The 22,011-nt window shown below is 42.3% G+C and overlaps 1 protein-coding gene across 6 annotated transcripts in view; it reads left to right on the forward strand.

The window, feature by feature from the left end:
- PIK3R1 (phosphoinositide-3-kinase regulatory subunit 1) overlaps positions 1-19,831 on the forward strand; it is a 103,918-nt gene extending 84,087 nt beyond the window's left edge. For 3 of the 6 annotated variants that reach the window (XM_086960709.1, XM_086960708.1, XM_086960710.1), the window contains 9 exons: positions 7,124-7,226; positions 8,874-8,972; positions 9,078-9,258; positions 9,683-9,808; positions 11,380-11,522; positions 12,546-12,722; positions 12,830-12,898; positions 13,655-13,825; positions 15,134-19,831. In XM_086960709.1, the coding sequence (XP_086816835.1) occupies positions 7,124-7,226; positions 8,874-8,972; positions 9,078-9,258; positions 9,683-9,808; positions 11,380-11,522; positions 12,546-12,722; positions 12,830-12,898; positions 13,655-13,825; positions 15,134-15,323 (1,259 nt within the window). In that variant the 3' untranslated portion in view covers positions 15,324-19,831. Of the gene's footprint in view, positions 1-4,371; positions 4,588-5,670; positions 5,963-7,123; positions 7,227-8,873; positions 8,973-9,077; positions 9,259-9,682; positions 9,809-11,379; positions 11,523-12,545; positions 12,723-12,829; positions 12,899-13,654; positions 13,826-15,133 lie in introns of those variants that run through there. The other 3 variants (XM_086960712.1, XM_086960711.1, XM_086960713.1) reach the window with 3 other exon arrangements.
- Positions 19,832-22,011: the final 2,180 nt, after the last annotated feature.

Below are 22,011 nucleotides of genomic sequence, written 5' to 3' on the forward strand. Positions count from 1 at the left end.
GGGCTATCAGTCGGGTGCATTCGATCCTGGCTTCTGCTATCTCAGTTATAATAATGAAGACATCCTTCCAGTAGTGGCAGATTGGCGGGCATTCCTATATGAAGTGAAAAAAGACCACAGGTTAGCATGGGCATTATTGGCACTGCGTCGAGCTCTCTCCGTCAATTCTATGCAGATTTTGTGGTGCGCAGTACAGCCTGTTGAGGAACTTTAAGTGGAGTTGTTTGTCTATAATTGATCGATATGAGTTTAGTTTGGGGGCAACAGTATCGTTGTACATCTGCACCTATATCTTGCTAAATATACATTGTCCACTTCTCTAGAGCTCTGTTTTCTATGCTTGTGCATATTCACAAGTAATTTGACTTTTATCACTTTTAAAGTTCCTACTGTCTGGTATTCAGCCATTAAGATTATTTACTGCTCTATCAAGGTACATTTGTGGATGTCCAATTCAGTTTTATTTTTATACCATTGTGTTAAGGCTTCCACCCCACTCACTCTGGCGGGGAACAGAATGCCAGCATGGGGCAGGCAGGTTCTAGTTACAGCAAAGACTGTTCCCATGAGGAGCAAGGGTCAAGGCTGATTTGCATATCGCTGAGCAAAAGAACAGCGGATTAAACCCAGATCTCTTGGCTGGTTTGATTTGTTAAGCAATCTGTCCATTTGTTGGCGCAGCATTTCTAGTTACAAGAGTATCACTGAGGAGGTAAAGACTCTGTAGGGCCGATAACCTATTTGTTACAGCCAAAGTGGGCTCTGACCTCTGTAGCCATTTGCAGTCCATGTGAAGTCTTGAACAGTGCATCCAAGGGTAGTTATCTTTTTGTTGCTACCATAGCTTGTAGGTGTCAGTTTTGTTTAGATGTTGTATTGTCATAACCATAATGCCCATTGAACTAAGGTTTTAGGGTAATATCTAATATAACAAACAATGGCTTTTGGACATATTACATTAGTACTTGCTGCAAAGCCCCACCTACTGTTTAATACACTTCTGTTGAAAAGTTACAGTTCATAGCAGGCGTTTGCATGCAGTCATCCATAATCAATGGCTGACAACCTTGCGTAACTATTCCTGTGATTGAAAAATGTTCACCTTGATCTCTTCAACTGTGCTTGCGACCTTCTATGTGGAACACTTGAATATTGACTTGAGGATTTTTAGAGGAGTCTGGGAATAAATAAGGGTGATAAGGGTTTTTTAATCCTGAAGGATCAGCTATTCGTTCATCATGCCAGTCTTGTGCAGAAAGACCAGCTAACCAGTGAGGTACACTTTTACTGACCCCCACCCCCTTTTAAAGTTCCTGGAAGAGGAAAGTTGATAGTCCAGTGGGTTCTGGTTACGGATTTTAGCTTCAATTCTGCTGAACTACAAAGTTAGCACCATAGCAGTTGTGAATCTGTATTTATGATTCAAGCGCACATTCTGTTGAAATAGCAACTTTGAGTCTGAATTTTGACCCCGTAAATGGATTTGCAGCAAAATTGGCAGCTTCTTGCCATAGTCCGCTAAAGACCTGCATGCCAATTTTTGTGAAGATCCGTGGATAGGGTAAACATTTTATGGGGTTGGGTCAGAAAGTGGTGTGTTCCCATTTTAGCTCCACAAAGGAAATTCTGCTCTCGCCTACAGTAAAAAGTAATAAAAAAGATTTACACCAAACTTGGCCTGCAAGAAGAACTATTCTCAACGTGTGCTTTCGTTGGTTCTGTGTAAAACCTTTCAGTGGCTTTGGAGAAACAAGCTCAATAAAAAAAAATGCCCAGTAACTGTGTATCACTGCCGTTCAAAATCGCAACTCTGAAAATTGCGGTTTCTATCAAACACATTTGAATTTTATTCTCAATTGTCATTAGCAGAAGACGGGAATTCGTTATTTTTTTCCCGCCATCATAAAAAAATAATAATTGTTATGCTTTAGAAAAAAAATTCCACAGCAATAGGATAAACACCATGCAAGGGCCAAATCCCAGGGTGGTGCTGACTTGCACCCAGAGGAATGGGAATATGGGCAAAAAAAACTGTTTGCTGCAATAAAATCAATTTGAATGAAAATCACGTCACATGACCGCCATTTGTTGGCAACAAAAAGTCACTATTTTGTTTTGAAAACTGCAATGTTTCACTAATACTAAAGAAAATCAATTATTCCCGTTTGAAATAAAAACAATTGGGTAGGAAAAATAACCAAAGGGTGTGCTTGGCACAACGCGTTGGCCAGGCCCTGTGATCAACCCCTGCTGCCCATTGTCAAAGGAATGTACAGTGTAGGTTGGGATGTGTGGCGAGTGGGCCATGCATAAGGGGGTACAGTAGTGTCTCTGTGCTTATAGGACCAGGATCCCCCAGCATGCTCCCCGCTCCCTCCTGATAACTTGGGAACCCACATTGAAATCGACAGATTTTTGTGGGTGTAAAAACGGCCATGTTTAATATTTGCCATTTCATAAAGGGGCCTTCCATCTCGCATCTTCCATGCAGAGCATCCACGCAAGGTGCAACCCACCTGCGCACATGAGGAGTGGGCCCCCAAACCTCTGATCCTTGTCTGCCCTCTCCAGGGGCCCACCCTCAGACCACCAGGCTGACCAGGGACCCAGGAGGCTCGTAACCTGGGGTCATATTTTACAGCGGAGAGCTTACCATCCCCCCCTCAGTGCTGGCCTAGGGAGTACGCAAGGCGGACTCCCGTCCATTCCATAGGTCAATTTTACTGTTCCAAGGTCTTTCTACCGCAACACGCCCCTCCAACCTACTGAGCTAAAGGGACGGGTGGGTGGGAGTTAAACTAAACAAGGAGGGAAGAGGGAGACGCTCCTGGGAGCCCACAACCGGTCCGGTGCCGCAGAGGAGGAAGAGACTGGGGTCCCTGCCCCAGGAACCTAAAAAGGGCCCCAGTCCTTGCCCTCTGCACCACCGGAAGTGCGTCACTTTATGCCCTGGAAGTACTAAGCGGCCGATCGCCCCTTAGGGCTGACCGGCCGTCCCTAAGACTAGACGAGGTAGGGGGCAGGGGGGCCTGGTCCTAAGTGCGCGCTTCTCGATGCACGCGCTTGGCAGAGTTGAGCCCTGTGGCTAGTCATCCATGCATAGTGAAGGATAACAAATTGAATTATAAAAAAAAACTAACATTTCACTAATTTAAAATGTAAAAAAAAAGGAAAAACCTTTTAAGTAGCGTTACGGCTCTTGCATAAACCAAGTACTGAAATGTGCCTCTTGTGATTAGCGATTAACACAACCCACGCCATAACTCGTCACCCAAAAATGCTGAACAACCCACTTTGCCAAATACATAGGAACAAAAGACAGACTAGAGAAAAACATGGTGAGTAAAGTAAGATATGGCTTGTGTTTACGTTGCTAGAAGGCGAATTTCAGTGGTTTCGTGTATTGGAGTTATTACTGTAATGTTTGTGTTCTGTTCTTGAACGAGTCATGTTGTAAGATCTCCGCTGTTTCTCCATGGTCTTCAAGCACCCTTCAGTTTAGTAACAATTACAAACAAGCCTGTTGGTGGTTTTGAATCCTCCAATTGGCTTTTAAATATAAAAAGTTCCACTTGGACAACAGTTGCCACTGGAAATGAATAACTCCTTTTATATTACCTTAAAACTCTAGGCCAGACGAGGTGGAATACCCATGTGTTTTTAACAGCTTCCGAATGCTGTTCGTTTTGTTCCTTCTGAAACTGCCTGCAGGAAAAGTCTCAAGACTTTTTAGTGTCAAAACTTGTTGTCCGAGGTTGGGATGCTGTGGTCCTTTCTGTGTCAAATTCCTATTGTATCTTTCAAATTGGAGGTTTGACGTGTCTTGTTAGAAAGCTTGTTCTTCAATGGCTGGTTTAATCTCTGTGTTGGGCGTTCTTGAGGGCCGCCAAAGTCCCCCGGGAGCAGAGGGACCTGTAGCACGTTTTCGATATTGTTCTGAAAGGGGCAGACTTGCGGCTGGGCAAGCGGTCTATTTTTTGCAGTTTGAGGTCACGCGTTTCCTGCCCTCGGTGCCTTGCGCGGCCGCTGGTTGCTTGAATATTGCGCTGGGAGGCTATTTTTGGTGCGCGCACAATGGCCTTCTCACGTAGCGGCCTAAAAAGAGCCGGCCCTGCATTGGCCACTTGTGAGCTGATGACAGCTCTTACTTAGGCGGGCTCTGCCTCTGTCGCGAAACCTCCCCCACATGAAATCCCTGGCTCAGCAAATATTTGAACCTGCCGAAGTTAATCATGAAACGGAGATCTTATCTGCGTCGGACGTGCAGGCTGCCGACTCATTTTTTCTCCGTACAGTACTTGAATTGCCTTCACTTTTCAATGATTAACCTGGTCGGAGAAGTCTGCTTCCCGTGCGCCGCCCGCAGCTCCAGCCTTTAACAGCCGGGAGAACTGGCAGTGCTGCCTCTGTGACCGGCATTCGCCAGCAGGTTCCCTCGGGAGGGCTGCTGGCCATAGTTGTAAAGAAGAAACGAGCAGTGTCAGAGCTGGACTGAGCCCTCTGTTGTTAATTGTTCCACGTATGCGCATTGGTGCCTGGATAAATAAGTTCTGAAGAAAGAAGCATTATCCATGCATAATTTACTGAGTAAGTTTATTTCGTTTCTGCAGCTGGGCTGGTGCAAGGCTGCAAGTGAATGCAGTGGTTGCTTGCTGTGCCTGAAAGTTGGGGGTTGTACTGTCGTTTGATCTGTTCAGTTGAACTTGACTTCCTGTCAGACGGGGCGCAGTGGAAAATCCCTGGTGCCAGTGTCTTGCCTGTGCCGGTGCAGTGCTTGTTGCCGCAGCCAGCTCGACTGGTTTGGTTGAGCATTAACCTGCTCCCACAAGCGCGGCCCTTCGGAATCTGCTTTTATTAGGAGGCACTGACGGAGATTTAACACTTGATTGACCCAGTTTTCTTCACAACACCGACTTGGGTTGCACTTTTCCAGCAGGTTATTATAAGATGTTTGGTGCACATGCAAATTCGTCTGTTATTTGTAAAATGTGTAGTCCTCGCCAGTAAAAATAGTTGATGTTATTTCTGTGGTCACGCGCCGATGGCTTGTCAGCGGGGTTAATGGTAGCTAAGAAATGATATATTTTCGTGCTCGAGATTTATTGCATATCTGCACCAAGACCGTGGACTAGGGCAGATGTAAAAAGCAAGACCACGTTGTTGCATGGAATGTGGAGGTACTGGTTTGTAGAAGACCCATATTGTCTGATTTGTTAAGAGGCTTTCTGGTGAAAATTAGATTTCCCTAATATATGAGCACATAAATATATGTAGAGTAAATCTGCTATCGACTCTTGCTGCTTTAAAAACGAGTTGGCTTGGTTGTGTTGCAGTATGTTTTTAACCGTAGTTTAACTGCGTTCCGAATGAGGCATGAACTTTAATGGTGATTACAATTCGCGTTTGCTTGTAAGCATTCTGCTGTTGAGTGTGCTGACACTGAGTGCAGAGGTGGCCTCAGTGTGCCGTAAATACTGCCGGAAGCCCCTGTCCACGTCCACCTTGCATCGGATGGGTCGGTGTCGAAGCCTTTGTTATGCTGCCAGCAGTGGAATGTACCATTCTGCCCGAGAAGGGTGCGGGCGAGTGAAGCGCAAGTGTTCTCGGAGGCCAGGAGCCGGACTGCACGCCTCTTGTAAAGGAGGCTGCTCTGGGCTCTGAGATTCCGTCAGGCAGAGGAAGTGAGCGGGAGGGGTCGGCTGCCTCCTTGCCGGCTCCATTGGTCGGAGCGCATGATGTAATAGGTTACAGTGCAGCCAGCCCCTGGTAGCTTTTAAAGTGCATTTCACGCGAGCATCACAAAGGGAGCCGTGTGCTTTACTAATAACGGAGCTTAGCTGGTGAACCGGCATCAGCATGTACACCACGGTGTTGGAGATGGGCGACCTGGAGCGAGATTACCACAAGGTGGAAGCGCATTGTGGCACCGAGCTGATGTTTTACATAGAGATGGACGCCCCAGGTAAATGCGGCGCGATTCCCGACCGCCTCCGTTCATGCTGCACAGTCTCGCCGAGCTTCACATAGATCTGCATTGTTCTTTTGTCGGGAAATAGGTGTGCTTTGTTGCACATTTGAGTATAGAGAAATGGACTGTTTTGAGGGCAATGGTGAAGCATTTGTCTGTATAGATTTTATGGCTTAAGTCGGGATGACTTTCCTTCGTGCATTTTCTAGTTCTTTGCTGACCGTGTGGGAGCACATTGATTGTGTGAACTATTTGCTCTTTTCTATAAAAAAAAATGCATACATTTCAGAAGCGATTGTTGGTTTCGCGGTGCAGTGATTTCTGCACCTATGAAGAGTTTGTTTTTTTCCACACCTATGAAGTTTTTTTCACGATCTTGTCCCATAGAATGATTGCACGTCACACTTTAGAAATGTGTAAAAGGAAAAATTCGCTCTTTTCTTGGATGGCATCTCTTAACAGTCATAAGGTGCCATTTGTAATCCTTTGTAACCTAAGAACATGAATATTTATAGGCAGTGCTGCTGAATATCTAGCGCATGAGGGGCAGGTTCTTTAAACAGATCACTGGAGCGAACATTAGATGTGCTCCCCTGCACAGGCTACTGGACGGCTGCCCATTTAGTGGCCTGCAGTCTTTTACTAACACATTACCTCCCGGATTCTATCCAAACTTATAAACTTTGATAGGGACTTTCTTCTCTGTTGGACAAAATAGAATATTTACATCAACCCGAACACTGGTAAGTTACAGTGACTGTCTGGGTCTCCCATGGGCTGTGCAGGAGAGCAGAACTAATCCTCTATGAATACATTCGCCGAGGTAAATCTCGCCTTGATACCTTGTAATTTGTGTGGATGGGGGTGGAAAGAAACGCCAGCATGTTCAACGATTCTACTTTTTTTTGGCACCTTTTATTTGATCAAATGAAATGTTTGAATCCATCTCTGTTCGCTTAACCTACTGTACTGTTGGAGACCAAAGTTGTGAATTGAAGACCTTGTCAAATGGAGCTGACTTGGAGTTACTTGAACCTCGATTTATGTTCAAGAGTGCATGCATGTGTACTCCAGAGTGATACACGCATCTGTTGTGGCACCATGAGTCCTGCTCCTCTAGACACATGCATTGAGTTTCCCTTTTCTTCTTTGCAGCCTTGCCTCCAAAGCCACCAAAGCCCGCTGCCCTACCCAATAGCGGTATGAATCACACCATGAGTTTGCAAGATGCTGAATGGTACTGGGGAGATATCTCACGGTAAGAAACCGTTAACTTGACAGGCTTTTGCCTTGCCTCCAATTGTAGACTGGAATAAAACGTTGATATCATTTTAGAATTTCTGACAGCATTCTATACAATCCACTAGGGGTGTGGGAGGAGGTTGCTGCATTGTGGATTACCATGCATTTTTATCTTGGCAGCAAGTATCTGGCACAGTTTAATGGAGCCGCCATGCTGCAGCCAAACAATTCCAAGTTTGTGGCTTAGTCTTATCCTATTTTAAATCTGAGGCAGTCTCCAACAGCAACAATACTCTACCTCCAGAAGTAGTTATAACTGTATTGCGGGCAGTATTCATAATTAGAGTCTGGAGTACAGAACTTGAAAGTGCCTTTAAAGTATGCCTGCATGAAATATAAATTCCATTGGAGAAATGTTACGTTGCGTGTGAATTTGAGGTATTTTCACCTATGGGAAACGGCTCATCAAGAATATTTCTTGATAAGATGTTTTTGCTCCAGCCACTCTCCTGCTGGGATGTTGCATGACATTTTTACATAAACTAAAAACGACATTTCGTGCTGCTAGTCACTTTGCATAATTTCGTGTGGTATCCTTGTGATTTATCTTTAAAATTATGCAATTTCACACACTCTTCTTCGAGACAATTCTTTTAAATATAATTTTTATTCACTGCTTTTATGCCATCTCTGATTCGGATATTGATACTGAGAGTAGTGGTTTGCCCAGGATTTGAGCAAGGAAGAGCATATACGAACACCCCAGCCCTGCCTTTGGACTGCTACGCACTCGTCTGTGATTAAAGGGGGAGGTCTTACCTAAAAGGCGAGTTGCATTGTCCTGCATAGGATTTCTAGGCATGTTACTGGCAAGTGAGACTTAATTGAGCTGTTTGTACTTTTTCAGTTGTGGGAGTAGGACTCTGAATAATACTTTTTTTGGAGGGACATTACTGTTGCTGAATTGTACAAATAGACTGTGGGCTATTTTCAACCTCTACTTCAGCTTTCGGCATAAGTGAGAGAAAATGCCATAGCACTGTGCTGAGCAGTGCTTCTTAGCCCTCTGCTCCACTCGTATAACCTTGGCAGGATGCTGTCTCTTAATAGTGAGGCCTTGCCGGCTCTCCCTCTTAAAGCCACAGGGTGGCAGATGCTTGCCTGTGCAGTCCACACTCTGAAATTGCATTCCTGGCTACTGGCTACACTCAAACCCATGGAACCCATTCGACGCTGGCTTTTTTTTCCTTAAAAATGTCATGACGTGGTAATTATATCAGAACATTTTTTTTTATTTTTTATTTTTGGTATTTATAAAGCGCGACACTCATCCCATGGGATATCACGGCGCTGTAAGAAAAGAAGACTACTGAAACTGTGCTGGGGGGTTAGTTTTTGGGAAAGAGGTGAGTTTTTAATTTTTGGCGGAATTGGAGGTAGTTAGTGGTGTGTCTGAGGTCCACAGGTAACTCATTCCATCTTTTAGCCGCCAAGTATGAGAAGGCGCGTCCACCAGTCCTGTAGGGTCGCTGTGTCATTTCCAGAGTATTGTTTTTTTGTTTTTTAAATCGAGTAAGTAGCTAGCAGTAGGTGCTATTGTAAATTAATTTATTTTATTTCCATCTAATAAAACTCATCGTGCATTTTTTTTTGTTTTCTTCAGGGAAGAGGTAAATGAAAAGCTACGTGATACAACCGATGGTACGTTTCTGGTACGAGATGCTTCAACGAAAATGCACGGGGACTATACACTCACACTCAGGTACGGTCTTACAAGCTTGTAGAGGCATTGTTTTTATAAGAAAGGTAAACTTTAACCTAAGAGATGTTGACTTGCTGCTTATGTTCTGTGTGAATTGTTTTACAGGAAAGGAGGAAATAACAAATTAATCAAAATATTTCATCGAGATGGAAAATATGGCTTTTCTGATCCGTTAACCTTCAACTCTGTTGTCGAGCTAATAATCCACTACCGAAATGAATCTCTCGCTCAGTACAACCCTAAGCTTGATGTGAAGTTGCTGTATCCTGTGTCCAAACACCAACAGGTACAGTGCCGTTTTTTCACACTCCATTGCCTTTTTTAAATAGGTCAGTGTTACCATGCTCATGGATCAGGCTCACAATTGATACATGGCCCTTTCCAAACCGGTTCATATTAAAAGTAAATTATAAGCTTTAAAAATAACAAAAGCCAGAAAGTTGACTTATTGGAGTAATCACTCGCCATTGACATCTAATGATTCGTAGATAACCAGTTTAAGTCCTGGCAAGGCCATTTCAGCCTTCCATCCATCCTTCTGAGGTCGTAAATGCCTTGATTTTCTCTATAAAAACCCATTAGATTCTACCTGCTTCTAAGGAGTCCCTCGTTATATGCCTTAAAACAGTTCACTTAATAGTTGTGCTTGATAACGTTATTCTTAAGATAGGGTGCATCTCTTAACTTCATTGTTGCTTTGGTATTTTCAGGACCAGGTGGTGAAGGAAGACAGTATTGAAGCAGTTGGAAAGAAACTGCATGAATATAATCTTCAGTTCCAAGAAAAGTCTCGAGAATATGACCGACTGTATGAAGACTATACAAGAACTTCTCAAGTGAGCCTTTATCTCTGTTTATTGGTACAGTTTCAAGGGTACAGGATCTTCGTTCTAGTTCTTATGAATAAAGATGGAGCCTGGGGACAGCAAACTGTGTCTTCTTGAGAGTGGGGCTGGGGGATAGCAGGGGTGGAGATGCTACTATAGTTGGAGTGTCATAAGAAGCTGTTATATTTTTGCGTGTGTGCATGTGTGTATTATCTAGGTAGGTCGCTAAACATACACACAATCCCAAAATGTCTGAGCCACAGTGGCAGCGATATGCAGCAGGCGTAATTTAACTGTAATTATAACAAAATGCCCTGCTCACTCTTGCAAGAAAATGTATACACTTGTGTTGCTGTCAAAAAAAGGTATTTTACTCCAAAACTTACTGGCTGCATCACCTGACTCCTTCCAGCACTGACCCTAGGACTGGTTTCTCCCTCATAATTGCTCATCAGCCAGATGTGGATGGCACTGTGCTAATCCTTTGGTTAGAAACCGACATGTGAGGACAGCAGATTCAGATTGTGGTGTTGTAGGGTGCTCCATATAAAGGAGCTGCTCTCCACCTAAACATGGGAACTCACCAAAGTTCATTGCTTCCTTTTTTGCATAATTTATGCAACACTCCGCCTGAAAGCGTATTGTCTTCACTTATAGAAGCGCTCCCTTCTGTCACAAAGTTTTGCCTCTCTGATGTGCTAAGTAGAGTGAAACATATGACCGGTGTTATTTTTATCAATTCCGGGTTGGCTTGGGTGATATTCTGCCAATCCAAAGCTATAATACGGTGCCCGGAGTGATAAAAGGTTTTGTAATTTTTCAGCTCGGCATGGACGGCATTTTCTAGTCGTATGCTTAATAACTTTGCTATAAAAATAGCATAATGCTTTTGCCACTCTAACTCCGCACGGATGACACTGCCTGCTAATCCTCTGCTTTAAAAACTATGGCAGTGAAAGAAACATTTGAGGTGAGCAGATTGAGTGTTGGTGGCGTTGAAGGGGGGGCTCCACATAAAGGAGCTACTCTCTAGCCAAATACACACTTCTTCCATGCGGGGGCATAATTAGAAACGATGCTAATTTATTGTGCATGATACCCCATGTCTCCTGTTCAGTTGTTCCACGGGATCAGTTTGTGTGGTATTCTCTTTGTGATGGTATAGTCAGCATAACCTTGTGGATGATTAGTTACTGTCGGGAGATTTCTGCAGTTCGAAGTAACATTGACAACTAAGATGCTTGTTGTCCCTGCCTTAGATTTCTTTGGTACAGAACTGTTTAATTCTGTATCTTCTTTAGTACAAACAATTGGGTCATGACTTCCAGGCTTCTCTTGATAAATGAGGAAGCCTCTAACTCCATGCCTGTGCTTTCCACATTGAGGTGTTCTTGTTTCTAAGAAGGAGGGTTCTCTTGGGATTCTCTGACTGTATTGCCAGTTTGACGTTCTTACACCAGCCTCTAATACTGTTGTCAAGAATAATAGTCAATTGAAGTCCCAAATGTTCCAAAAGATGATTGTTTTTCTCACGTCTCTGGTATTCAGACGCACGTTAATGTACTTGCTTATCTTTCCAGGAAATTCAGATGAAAAGAACTGCCATTGAAGCATTCAATGAAACCATTAAAATATTTGAAGAACAGTGCCAAACCCAAGAAAAGTATAGCAAGGAATATATCGAGAAGTTTAAACGTGAAGGAAACGATAAAGAAATACAAAGGTAACCATATCAGTCGTAACAGAAATGTATAATCACTGTTTCATAATGCTAGTAAAATAATATGCAGGTGTGCGTTGCAAGACCACATAATAGAAAGGAATAGACACATAGTTATAAGGTTCGAGGCATGTGGGCTGCTAAATTCATATCTGTGCATAAATCGCGCCTAGTGTTGGGTCCGGATTCGTTTAATGTGATATGTTTGGCTGCATATAAGATGTAGAATTTGACTTAATTTGTTCGTATTAGTGGATTTGAATATATCTATAAAACAATACGCACCACGATTTCAGTTGTCCATGAATTTTGGCCTACTGAATGTGTTCTATTTTCTCAATTCTGCATTGAACGAATCCCATGTGCCCCCCTCAGTCAATTTCCTCCCACCTATAAAAAATGTAATCTTTCAACATACATGTCTATTGTGTGTTGCCAGTTTTTGCGACTGTCCCGATCGCCTCAGATCCAAACACAGGTGGTTATTTAAATAACTAGAGTTAGCCTTTTTACTAGCTTGAGTGACCAGTGATGGAGATCTGTGGTAGCACAGAATTCCATGAATAGGCATACAAGGATGATCTTTTGAAAGAACCAGGCCTAAAGGAAACGTGGCGTTGGTCATTTTAGTTCTGTAGAGGCACAAGACACATTATAACTCAACTTAGATTACAAGTAAGAAAGTAAATTCAGCAGTGTCTTTCCATTCAAACCACACTTAACCTCATGCGTGCTAGCGTTATTTTGCTCGCACGCTGAGATTTTTAATATCACATGTTCCATGACGAGCTGGGCTCGGCATCAGCGTGCGAGGAGGCTACGTGATGACGAGCCCAGCTCGTCATCAGCCCCGAAGGGGTTAAGACCAAGGTTGAAAATGTACTCAGGTTTTGTTGGCGCTGCGACCACAAACAAAAGACTGTGTTTTATACAAAGGACTCTAACTTTGCATGCTTGTGAAATTTAATCGCAGTTATTGGATGCTTATGACATAATACAATAAATGACTTGATTTTTCTTTTTCAGGATCATGCACAACTACGAAAAGCTGAAGTCCAGAATTAGTGAAATTGTGGATAGCAAACGAAGGCTCGAAGATGACCTCAAGAAGCAAGCGGCGGATTATCGCGAGATTGACAAGCGCATGAACAGCATTAAGCCAGACCTCATCCAGCTGAGAAAGCTTAGAGATCAATACTTGATGTAAGGGGGTTTTCACGTGCCCATATGATTGTTATGAAAATTTGTTCATACATTTGCCTGTATTTACCATGCCACCTCACTTCCTCACGTGTTTGTTTCACTTTTAGGTGGCTAACTCAGAAAGGTGTTCGCCAGAAGCTGTTGAATGAGTGGCTGGGCAATGAAGTCACAGAAGAGTAAGTGTCTGTAGTCTTCTTACAGTAGTTTGTTCACTCCTGCCTAGCAGTGGGTCAGAGGAAGGATGTTCCCTTTTGCTTAGAAGTAGTGTCTGTCCTAGATAGTATAGCAAGTGGATGTGATGGTGAGTGACACAGGTGAATCGGCGACCAGGGAGCATACAATGAGCTTGAACATGTTTGCAAAACGCAATAAAAATGAAATGATTGGATATAGTCGGCACACCTAAGAACTTCGTTTTTCATGAGCCATGACTGGAAGAGGAGTTGGCGTGCTTGAAATACATAATAATTGCAATAATGTTGATTCAGTGACTTTAGTAGAGAGTTATCCCTCATTAAAACTAACATGCATCATGCAAAAAGTTGGTAAAAAAATGATCACCACCAAAGCTGATGCAAGCTAAAGGATGCCTATGCAGGAGGGAGTGCTGATTATCAGTCTCTTCAAAGGACAAAAGAAGGGGCCTAAATACGAGGCAGTTACCCACTGCGAGTAAGGAATGCAATGGGGCAACGAATGCTAATGGAGTGTTGAGCTTATCCTCGGTGGCTTGCAAATGTTTTTTGTCTTGTGTATTGAAGCGTCCTTGTTGGATTAAGTCAGGACTCTAAAGTTACTGGAAAGTAGAACAAAGCACTGCATAAAACGACTAAATACATAACAAAATAAAGAGCTGCCTAGTCTTAGGGAAGACTGGAATGTTTTACTGCCATAAGTTTCAAGTCATCACAAAAATGTCCTTGTTTCTTTAGCCAATACTCAGTAGTGGAGGATGACGAAGACCTGCCTCATCACGATGAGCGCACATGGAATGTGGGGAATATCAACCGAGTTCAAGCCGACAGCCTGCTGCGGGGGAAGCGAGACGGAACATTCCTGGTGCGAGAGAGTAGCAAACCGGGATGCTACGCCTGTTCTGTGGTGTAAGTATCCTGGATTTAATCCTCAGTTGTGTGTAGCTTCACTTAATTTTCAAAACCTAGCGATAGGCACAGTTTAGGGTGTTCAGCATGTGCGAGGGGATGACCTGTGAACGGAAACAGAATCAGGAAACCTTCAATCTTTGGGATCATGTTGTGGACTCTGGATGTCCATTTCCTGGTTTTGAGACGTTTTGGGCCTTTAGAAATCCTTGTTTAAAGTTTAACAAAGGGTGAGGACTGGTCAATTTGAAATGGAGTTCTAGAACATAATGGGAAGGAAGGCATTCTACTGTCTGCATAGAGCAGTAACTTTGATTCCGCCACCTGGCAAGAAGTGAATAAGATAGATTTTAAGGAACTGGAGCAGAAGAAGCTGCAGTTGAGAGTATGGACAGAAGAATGCAGATAAAGATACTCTGGAATTAAGATGGACGCAGTTGTGTGGGTGCGGGATTCCTGTCACAGGGTTCTCCTAGCCCAAGTAAAGTGATACCAAAGTCCATAGTGCCACACATAAGCCTAACTATAGTTCAGAATATACATTTAAATGTATATGGTCTTTAATAGCGCTGACTCCACCCAGTCAGGATGCAGTGCTTTGTACGGTCAGAAATCTTTACCGGCCCACCTGGAATCAGAGATGGACAGCCAGCAGGATATAGTTCAAACCAGACATGTGGAGTAACGACTGGCAATTGACCATGAGAGGCAGCGTGGTGTTGAAGAGTCCTCGAGTCTGGTTGAGCTTACAGTAAGGTTGATAAAGCAAGCAACGGATAATATAATATGAAGACAAATTGCTAAATCTAGATTGAGTAGACTAAGAAAGTGGGCGAAGTGTTTCTGGAGGCAGGGTCCAAAGAGGAGTTAGAACACAAAGGAGGTTGAGTTCTGTTTTGAGAGATCTGTTCACTTCTGATCTTCCAATCTTTCAATTGCTGTGGTGTTATTGTACCTTTAAATGGCCTCCCAAATCTTGTCAAAGACAAATTAGCCAGACTCCCAGGCCATTAGCTGAAACAGCAGTTCTCTTCAATATTTGTGCTTCCAAACTACAATCCTGTATGCTTAGCCTGTGCTGCGGATGCAGAGTTGCCCCCATATACCCACACATGGAAGGCGGCCATTAGTGCTAGTCTGTTTCTTAGCCTGTAAGTTTTCTCTAGAGCGTGATGAGCTGCCGATTACTTTTATAATGTTCTACTACGAGTTTCAGTGTATTAGTAACTTTGTTTAGTATCATTTATGCTGCAGTAGCTCAGCTCTTACACTGACCTGTGCTTTTCCTTTTTCATGTTTTCTCTTTAGCGCGGAGGGCGAAGTCAAGCACTGTGTGATAAACAAGACTCCCAGTGGGTTTGGATTTGCAGAGCCTTACAATTTGTATGGCTCGCTGAAAGAACTGGTGTTACACTACCAGCACACGTCGCTCTTACAGCACAATGACTCGTTAAACGTCACACTAGCCCACCCAGTATATGCACAGCAGAGGCGATGAAAGACTTGAAGCGCTTTGTTGAGTTCTAATTCAAACTTTGGGGCCTCCACGAGGAAGAAACCCGTCCACCCATTGAGCGCGACTCCTGGATCGGAGCTGCAGGATCAAAGCAGATGGGATTGGAGATTTCATCCTGGCTTTGGGAGATGGACCAGTGTTAAGCTGTGAATGTAAGTGTCTGCTCGAACGTGCTTGTTTCCTGGAAACAAAAGGAGGAAACGCACAGCGAGAGAAGAAGATGCTGAAATGTATCTTCCTTGAGGAGACTTTGGAGGCCTTTCACAATGGTGCTTGTTTACTCACTTTTGGAAGCTTTACAGGCCCAGGCCAGGACTTGTTTCTGTGAGCTCCGTCAGAGGATTCCTCCTGTGTACACCTCCTCCGGATCCCTGCTTGTTCCAGATACACAGCAGCATCGTGGATTGGTTCATTGTCTATTAACATATGTAGCAGAATGGCACTTTTCGTTTGTAAGGGACACTTTAAAGGATCTGCAAGGCTACAGTCGGCTGGAAACAATTGCTCTGGTAGCAAAAGTGCCACGAAGTGTTTTATTTAGACTTCAAGACAAAAGCCTGTTTTTAGAGCCTATTTAAGACTGAAGAAAAACAGGAATGGCATACAGTATATCAAATATGTACATAGTACTGGGTGGCTAGCTATCGAATAGATGGAACTTATCAACACCATACCGTGTCTATTTTCTTTCTGTTTTGCTAAAGGCTGAATCCCTAGACAGTGCTATGCAATGCCTATTATACTTTAACCTGTACCTCGTTTCAGTGTATCAATAAGATAAGCTTTCTTCTCTTTTTCTGTTGCCTAAATGTCTTTCGTATGGTTTTGTTAATGTTCTTTTTGTATTTTTACCTAAATGTACATGCCAGTATGAAATTGGCTTTAAAGTGAAACGTTAAATCTTTACAGTCTCGTCATGTAGATAACCTGGTTAACACAGCTGAAGTGTTAGTTAAAAAGCTCACAAGACCTATTTCTTTCATTAAAAATATAATCAGACAGAGCCTGGAAATCTGCAATGCTCCCCAAACTGAGCATTTTATTAGTAGGAGTCCAATTATATTTGGGTGAGAGTATTTCAGATAATGGTACTTCAGTGTTTTCCCCCAGAGTATTGGTAGAATATTTTCTAGTTTATCTACTCTTGGAAAAACATGACATCCACAGTTTTTTTTTTATATATATGGCTTTCAGAGCTCTTAGCCATCCGGAGACATATGGCAAATTGTATTAGAGTGTATATGAATAATAATAAAAAAGGTTCAAAAGCGCTCTTTATGTTCAAGAGAAATTGCTTACTTCCCTTAATCACTTAATGAGTGTCTCTCAACTAGCCTCTGGCCAGAACTACTTTAGGTGATGGGGCTTTCTCTCTTCTATGGCTAAGCAGCGACCATATCGGCATCATGAACAGATGTAGAGCGTAACAACCTATGTGGTTGAAACTTTTAAATACAATGTTAAGAGAATTCCAGCTTCAGGGCAAATTTGTTTGGGGTTTGGCCGTTACTCCAAGTTAAATCTTCAACATTACCCTTTGTTTTTTCTGCTCCTGTGGAGCAAGATTACTATGTAAATGGCAGATTTAGAGATTTGTTACAAACTCTAGTGGATGCTCTGTTCTTCTTAGAATTCGATTTTTAATCAGCTTAGCAAGGATTCATTGAATCAACAGGGGGTTCAGTCAAATAGAAAAGCAAACTTATTTCAAGCATTAACTCAGTTTTGCGTGCTTTCTACTGAATTAATCAAAGTTTTTTTAATAGAAATACTACCAGACAAAGACCGATGATATACATTTTCCTTCAAGCAGGATTTTTGCCATAAAAGTCTCTCTTGAATCTGGGAAAAAGTACTTTCGTAAAAGCTTCCACATTATTGACCATATGCATTAAGGAATCCTTAATAGCATGGGTAATTCAGTAAAGAGGAGTTCAAAGGTTTAACTGTTTTCACTTCAGTTTGAAGCTTTTATTTACTGCAGAAACTTTGTTTCTGAAGAAAGGATGTACTTGTTCTTGAACTTTTTCACACGTGGACTATTTTCCAAAAAAACCTTTTCTGTTCACTTACCAGAAGTCATTGTTAAAAGAATGTAGGGCAACAAGATAGGTGTTGGTTTTACAGGCTTATGTTTGAGGGACACCTGCTACATGGGGATGCAGCTTGCATTGCACCAGTCAGTGATGTTGACATTTTGGCTCAAACGATGAACTTTTTTCACAATTAAGTTTGTTGGCTTAATGTTGCTCTCTTGGAAATTAACTTTTACAAAATGAATGCTCTGCTCTCGTGCTCATGCGTAAGTAGGAAGAGCTCAGTTGATAATTCATGCATAGCGACTTTTAATATTCTACTCATTATTTTTCTAATATGCTTATAAATGCCGATTTACATAGCATTAGAATGAATCGAAACACCCCTCCACTTTATCAGTGTCCCACCTATCTTTGTTTCATAATTCTTTGATTCTTTAAACAGTGATCAGTTCGGTATATATTAGCATGTCTTAATAAGGTAACACGTGGGCAAATTGGTTGTATTAATTTGACACCTGTTTTTGTACACTGCCAAAAGAAATTTTCAAGCAATTTGCATTTGTCATAAACAAATATTACGTGCATTTTTGGGGTACACTTGGTTCTTATGATCTTGGTAAGGAACTGAATTGTAAAGAATTTTGACTGGTTGAGTGACACATCCATGTGCATAATGTTATTTTTTTCTGCAGTTAAAATGGTTCCATTCGGGTGGTATTTGCTATTAAAATTATGATATGAATTAACTGTATATCTGGAACAAGCTGGTACATTGGTTCAAGGAGGACTTTGCCCTTGCACAATCTTTAAGGAAAGATGGTATGGTCTCCTTAGCTTCGAAGACTGTACAGAATATGGGTTTTCATTTTTTTGGTTCCACTTAAAATTTGGATCTACATTTGACCTGTGTGACATCATGCTGGACACTGGTCATAATTGTCTCTGCCCGGTTGTTAGAAAAGACCCTTACTGCTGTCACGGATGTCTTTATTTTTTGTCACCTGTTAGGTTTATTTTTAAATATCAACTTAACCTGCTAACATCTTCACTTGTAAAACCTAGCGTTTAATTGCAATGTGTGAAACCACAACCTATATTTTAGAAAACACACCTATTAGAACTTTGCCCTGATTGTATGTGACCACTTGCAGCAGCACTCTTCTTACTCGTCTGTGTATCTCCCAGAGGCACTAGCTGTAGGCCAAATGGCATCGCTGCCAGAAGGACAAGTTAGACTGTAACAGTGATCTACACTACACAAACCAAAATCAACAGTTTTCCAGCTATACATGTGAAAGGGGGAAAAAGGCTAGGTCGTGTAAGCGCCCTGCATGTAGTCTTACCATACAGGTTCCAATAGACTGCAACCCCATTAACGAAAGAATTGGAAATCTGGTGAAGATAACGCCAACACCAACTCTGTTGTTTTTTTTTGTATTACAAGCTACTCTAACTCCCACAGTTAAAGCAGTGCAACTGGATAAGGCTGCTAAACTTACTACTGGTCTTCATGCTGCTTCAGCTGGCATATCTTTTTTTTTGCTAAATGTGCTCAACTGCTTCTTACCTAAACCAGTGTATTTGTTACACGTGCTTATGCAGCTGTAACCATCCATTGTAAAGGTACCTACTGTTTAGGTTGGTCAGCATACAAACTGTCATATCATTTATGATAGCTTCTTTAATAAGAGGTTTGACAGAGGCAGGAACTGTGTGTGATTAGCGCTACTCATTCAATATCAAATCACCTGACTGAACATGCTTAATGCTTACCCAGATAAGCTGTGCACCAAAGTGAATATGCCCCACTGTTGGAAAATCAAAACTTCTGTGCAAATAAGCTGTAGTGGCCATGTGCTTGGAAGGATATTCTACAGATTTTCCTTTTTTGAGGAAAATGTCTGCTGTTTGTAACATAGTGCTTTTGCTATGCATGGTATTCTGTTGGGAAGGCAGTCCTGAAACCGTTCAGGCCCGCATTGCTCATTCTTGTAATGGGCAATTCAAAGCACAATGCCTCACATGGGACAAAATTCAGAATGTTGCCAAATTTTGTAAACAGAGATAATCGCGAGTCTAAAGCATTGCTAGTGAACTTTAACTTGACGTGTGTTGGTTTATAAACTTGCATTACATTTGTCACCATGCGACTGCATTAGCTGCCCAAGATGCTGCTATTTTTTTTTTTTTTAAATCATGTTCCAAATAAAAAACTGTTTTGTTTGTTAAATGTTTTTACAACATTAAAACCTACTTTGTTTAAAAAATAATAAATTGGTCTTGTTGGGGAGGATAGGACGGTAAGCTGTAATTTGCCTTTACAAGGTATTGAAATTGTGCCTCCTTGAAATTTTGTTTGAGCTATAGCTTTGATAAAGCTCTGTCTTGTTTAAGTTGCTTTCGAACATTGTATTAGGCCTTCAAACAGAATAAAGGTTGTTTTGAAAACAAGCTTTGTTTGCTTTAATGAAACTTTTTCTTGTGGAGTTTTAACAGATTAAACGTTTATCTGGGGGGTTTATATCATTTGTTTTTTTACACGAGTCACATTTGACCAGCCCTTAGACTACATTCCTATCTGGTTCCTGCCCATTATTGCATCTTGAACAAATCAAATTCTGGTTAAGCATATACGTGAAATATGTGCATATGGAAAGAGGGCTATATACATGAACACATGTTCCCATAGACACAGAATGGGCAAAACCCTTTGATGCATCTAGCCCATAGACCGAGTGATACACTTAACATAGAACCTATTGTTCTGAAGTCTACTTCTAACCACATATTACTCACCTTTAGAATTCCATCAGGTGCTAAACTGGATCTGGAAACCTTTTTGGATGTTACTCCCACATGGTTGTGCTTTTGGACGCTGCTGCAGCCTAGTTCTAACTCCAGAAGCAATGCGCAGACATTTTTTTCCATGCTCTTTTGGGCAGATCTGTGGCTTTGCTCCAGAGCATGTTCATTTTTCACATACATCTAAAAGGCTTGACCTGAAGAGGACCTATTTGGAAAAAGGGGAAGGACCAAAAGAAAATTGTTCTTTTGTTAGAAGAACAATTTTCTTTTGGACCTTCCCCTTTTTCCCAATAGGACCTCTTCAGGTTGATTGTTGATAATCCTCATTTTGTTTATATAGATTTAGGTCTAGGGGACCAGGAGTACCCCCTTCCACACCAGTGGAGAATCCCTTACTCTCTTAGTATTTTTTTCCTTTCCCTTCCCAAAAGAGTACAGGCTTCAAGCCAAGACCGAAGCAAATGTCAGTCATGGACCCACATTTCTCTCCGTTTTTGGTATGTCTGTTCCAAGCATGATTCAAAGTCCTGCTACTTTCTCCCTGAAGCATCCTAAGGTCACCGGGGGGCAGTAGGCAAATTTGTATGTTGCTGAGTACAAGAAAGGAGGCTGGTCAATATAAATCCAAGGCCCGTTCCTGCTCAAAGTCCCAGTCCAGGCCTTTGTCCTTTGTTAAATCCAGGGGCAATTTTTGGTGAAAACCCAAGAAGTCCAGACGGGAGTCCTCTCCCCATTGCTCCCACTCCAGGAAAAGATCAAACAGCACAGTGAAGGTCATACTCCAACTCCATTCCACAGTTGGAGCAGACATTTCCTGGGACATTTTCCACTCTGCAACAGGTAAGGTCCTTCTAAAAGGCTATCTTGCAGCTTTTCCAAATGATTCATTGTCCTCTGGAGCAGCATCAGGCTCCGTGGATCCGTCAGACCTGAAGTGCAGGGCTTTCCCTGACATCAACTGACCACATTAGTGATCTGAACACCCTCCCTACCTCGCCTCCCCTCCATTACTGAAAGCCACACTGGTTCAGTATGGTCTGGCTCTGGCACCAAAGGCTCTGGTTCCAAATTCGAAACCAACCTCACTTTCGCAGAATTTTTCAGCTGGATCTTGACAGTTTTAGTTATGAGATTGCTAAAGTACAGTCTGTGGTGTAGGATGACTTTGTGGAAGTACCTTTGCCTCAGTGCCAGTATTTTGTGGCCATATTTGGTTCAGATTCTTATGCAATAGAAGACCTTCAGAACGTTACACGTGATGAGAATGATGCGGCCAATTTGTTATTCCCTCATTATACTGATGGTGACCTGTATGGAGACTTTTAGAGTGCTAGTGGTTTTGATACCTCACCAGAGACTGAATTGGACTTTCTACTGTTGCCTTCCCACTGAGGTAGAGTGCAACATGCAGCCTCCCTAGGGTACCAGTATGGACTACTGCTTCAATCACTGAGTAATCATTGTTAAACACCCGGATAGAAGATTGGTCCTCAGGAGTCTCTGATCTTAGGTTTCAGTCTGGCTTGAGATAAACCAGAAGCAGGTTCCACCTCTGAGCAGCTGTAATGGAAAAAGCAAACCTTCTGATGGTTTTTCACAAAACTTAAGAACCATTACGTAACCGTGAGATGCTGACCGGAAGGTGTGCGCTAACATTGGTTCCTTCTTTTCCACACCTTTTGAACTTGGATCCAGAGCGCTATTCCCTTTTTGTCAGTATATACATTTATTCCAAAACATTTTTTCCAGTGTGCAATGGAACAATGACCCCACCAAAGAATACAGGGTTCTAACTGTGCCATGACTGGCGGAAACATGTTCGTGGC

Source organism: Lissotriton vulgaris, chromosome 3_1, assembly GCF_964263255.1.
Source record: "Lissotriton vulgaris chromosome 3_1, aLisVul1.2, whole genome shotgun sequence".
NCBI classification, from domain to species: Eukaryota; Metazoa; Chordata; class Amphibia; order Caudata; family Salamandridae; genus Lissotriton; species Lissotriton vulgaris.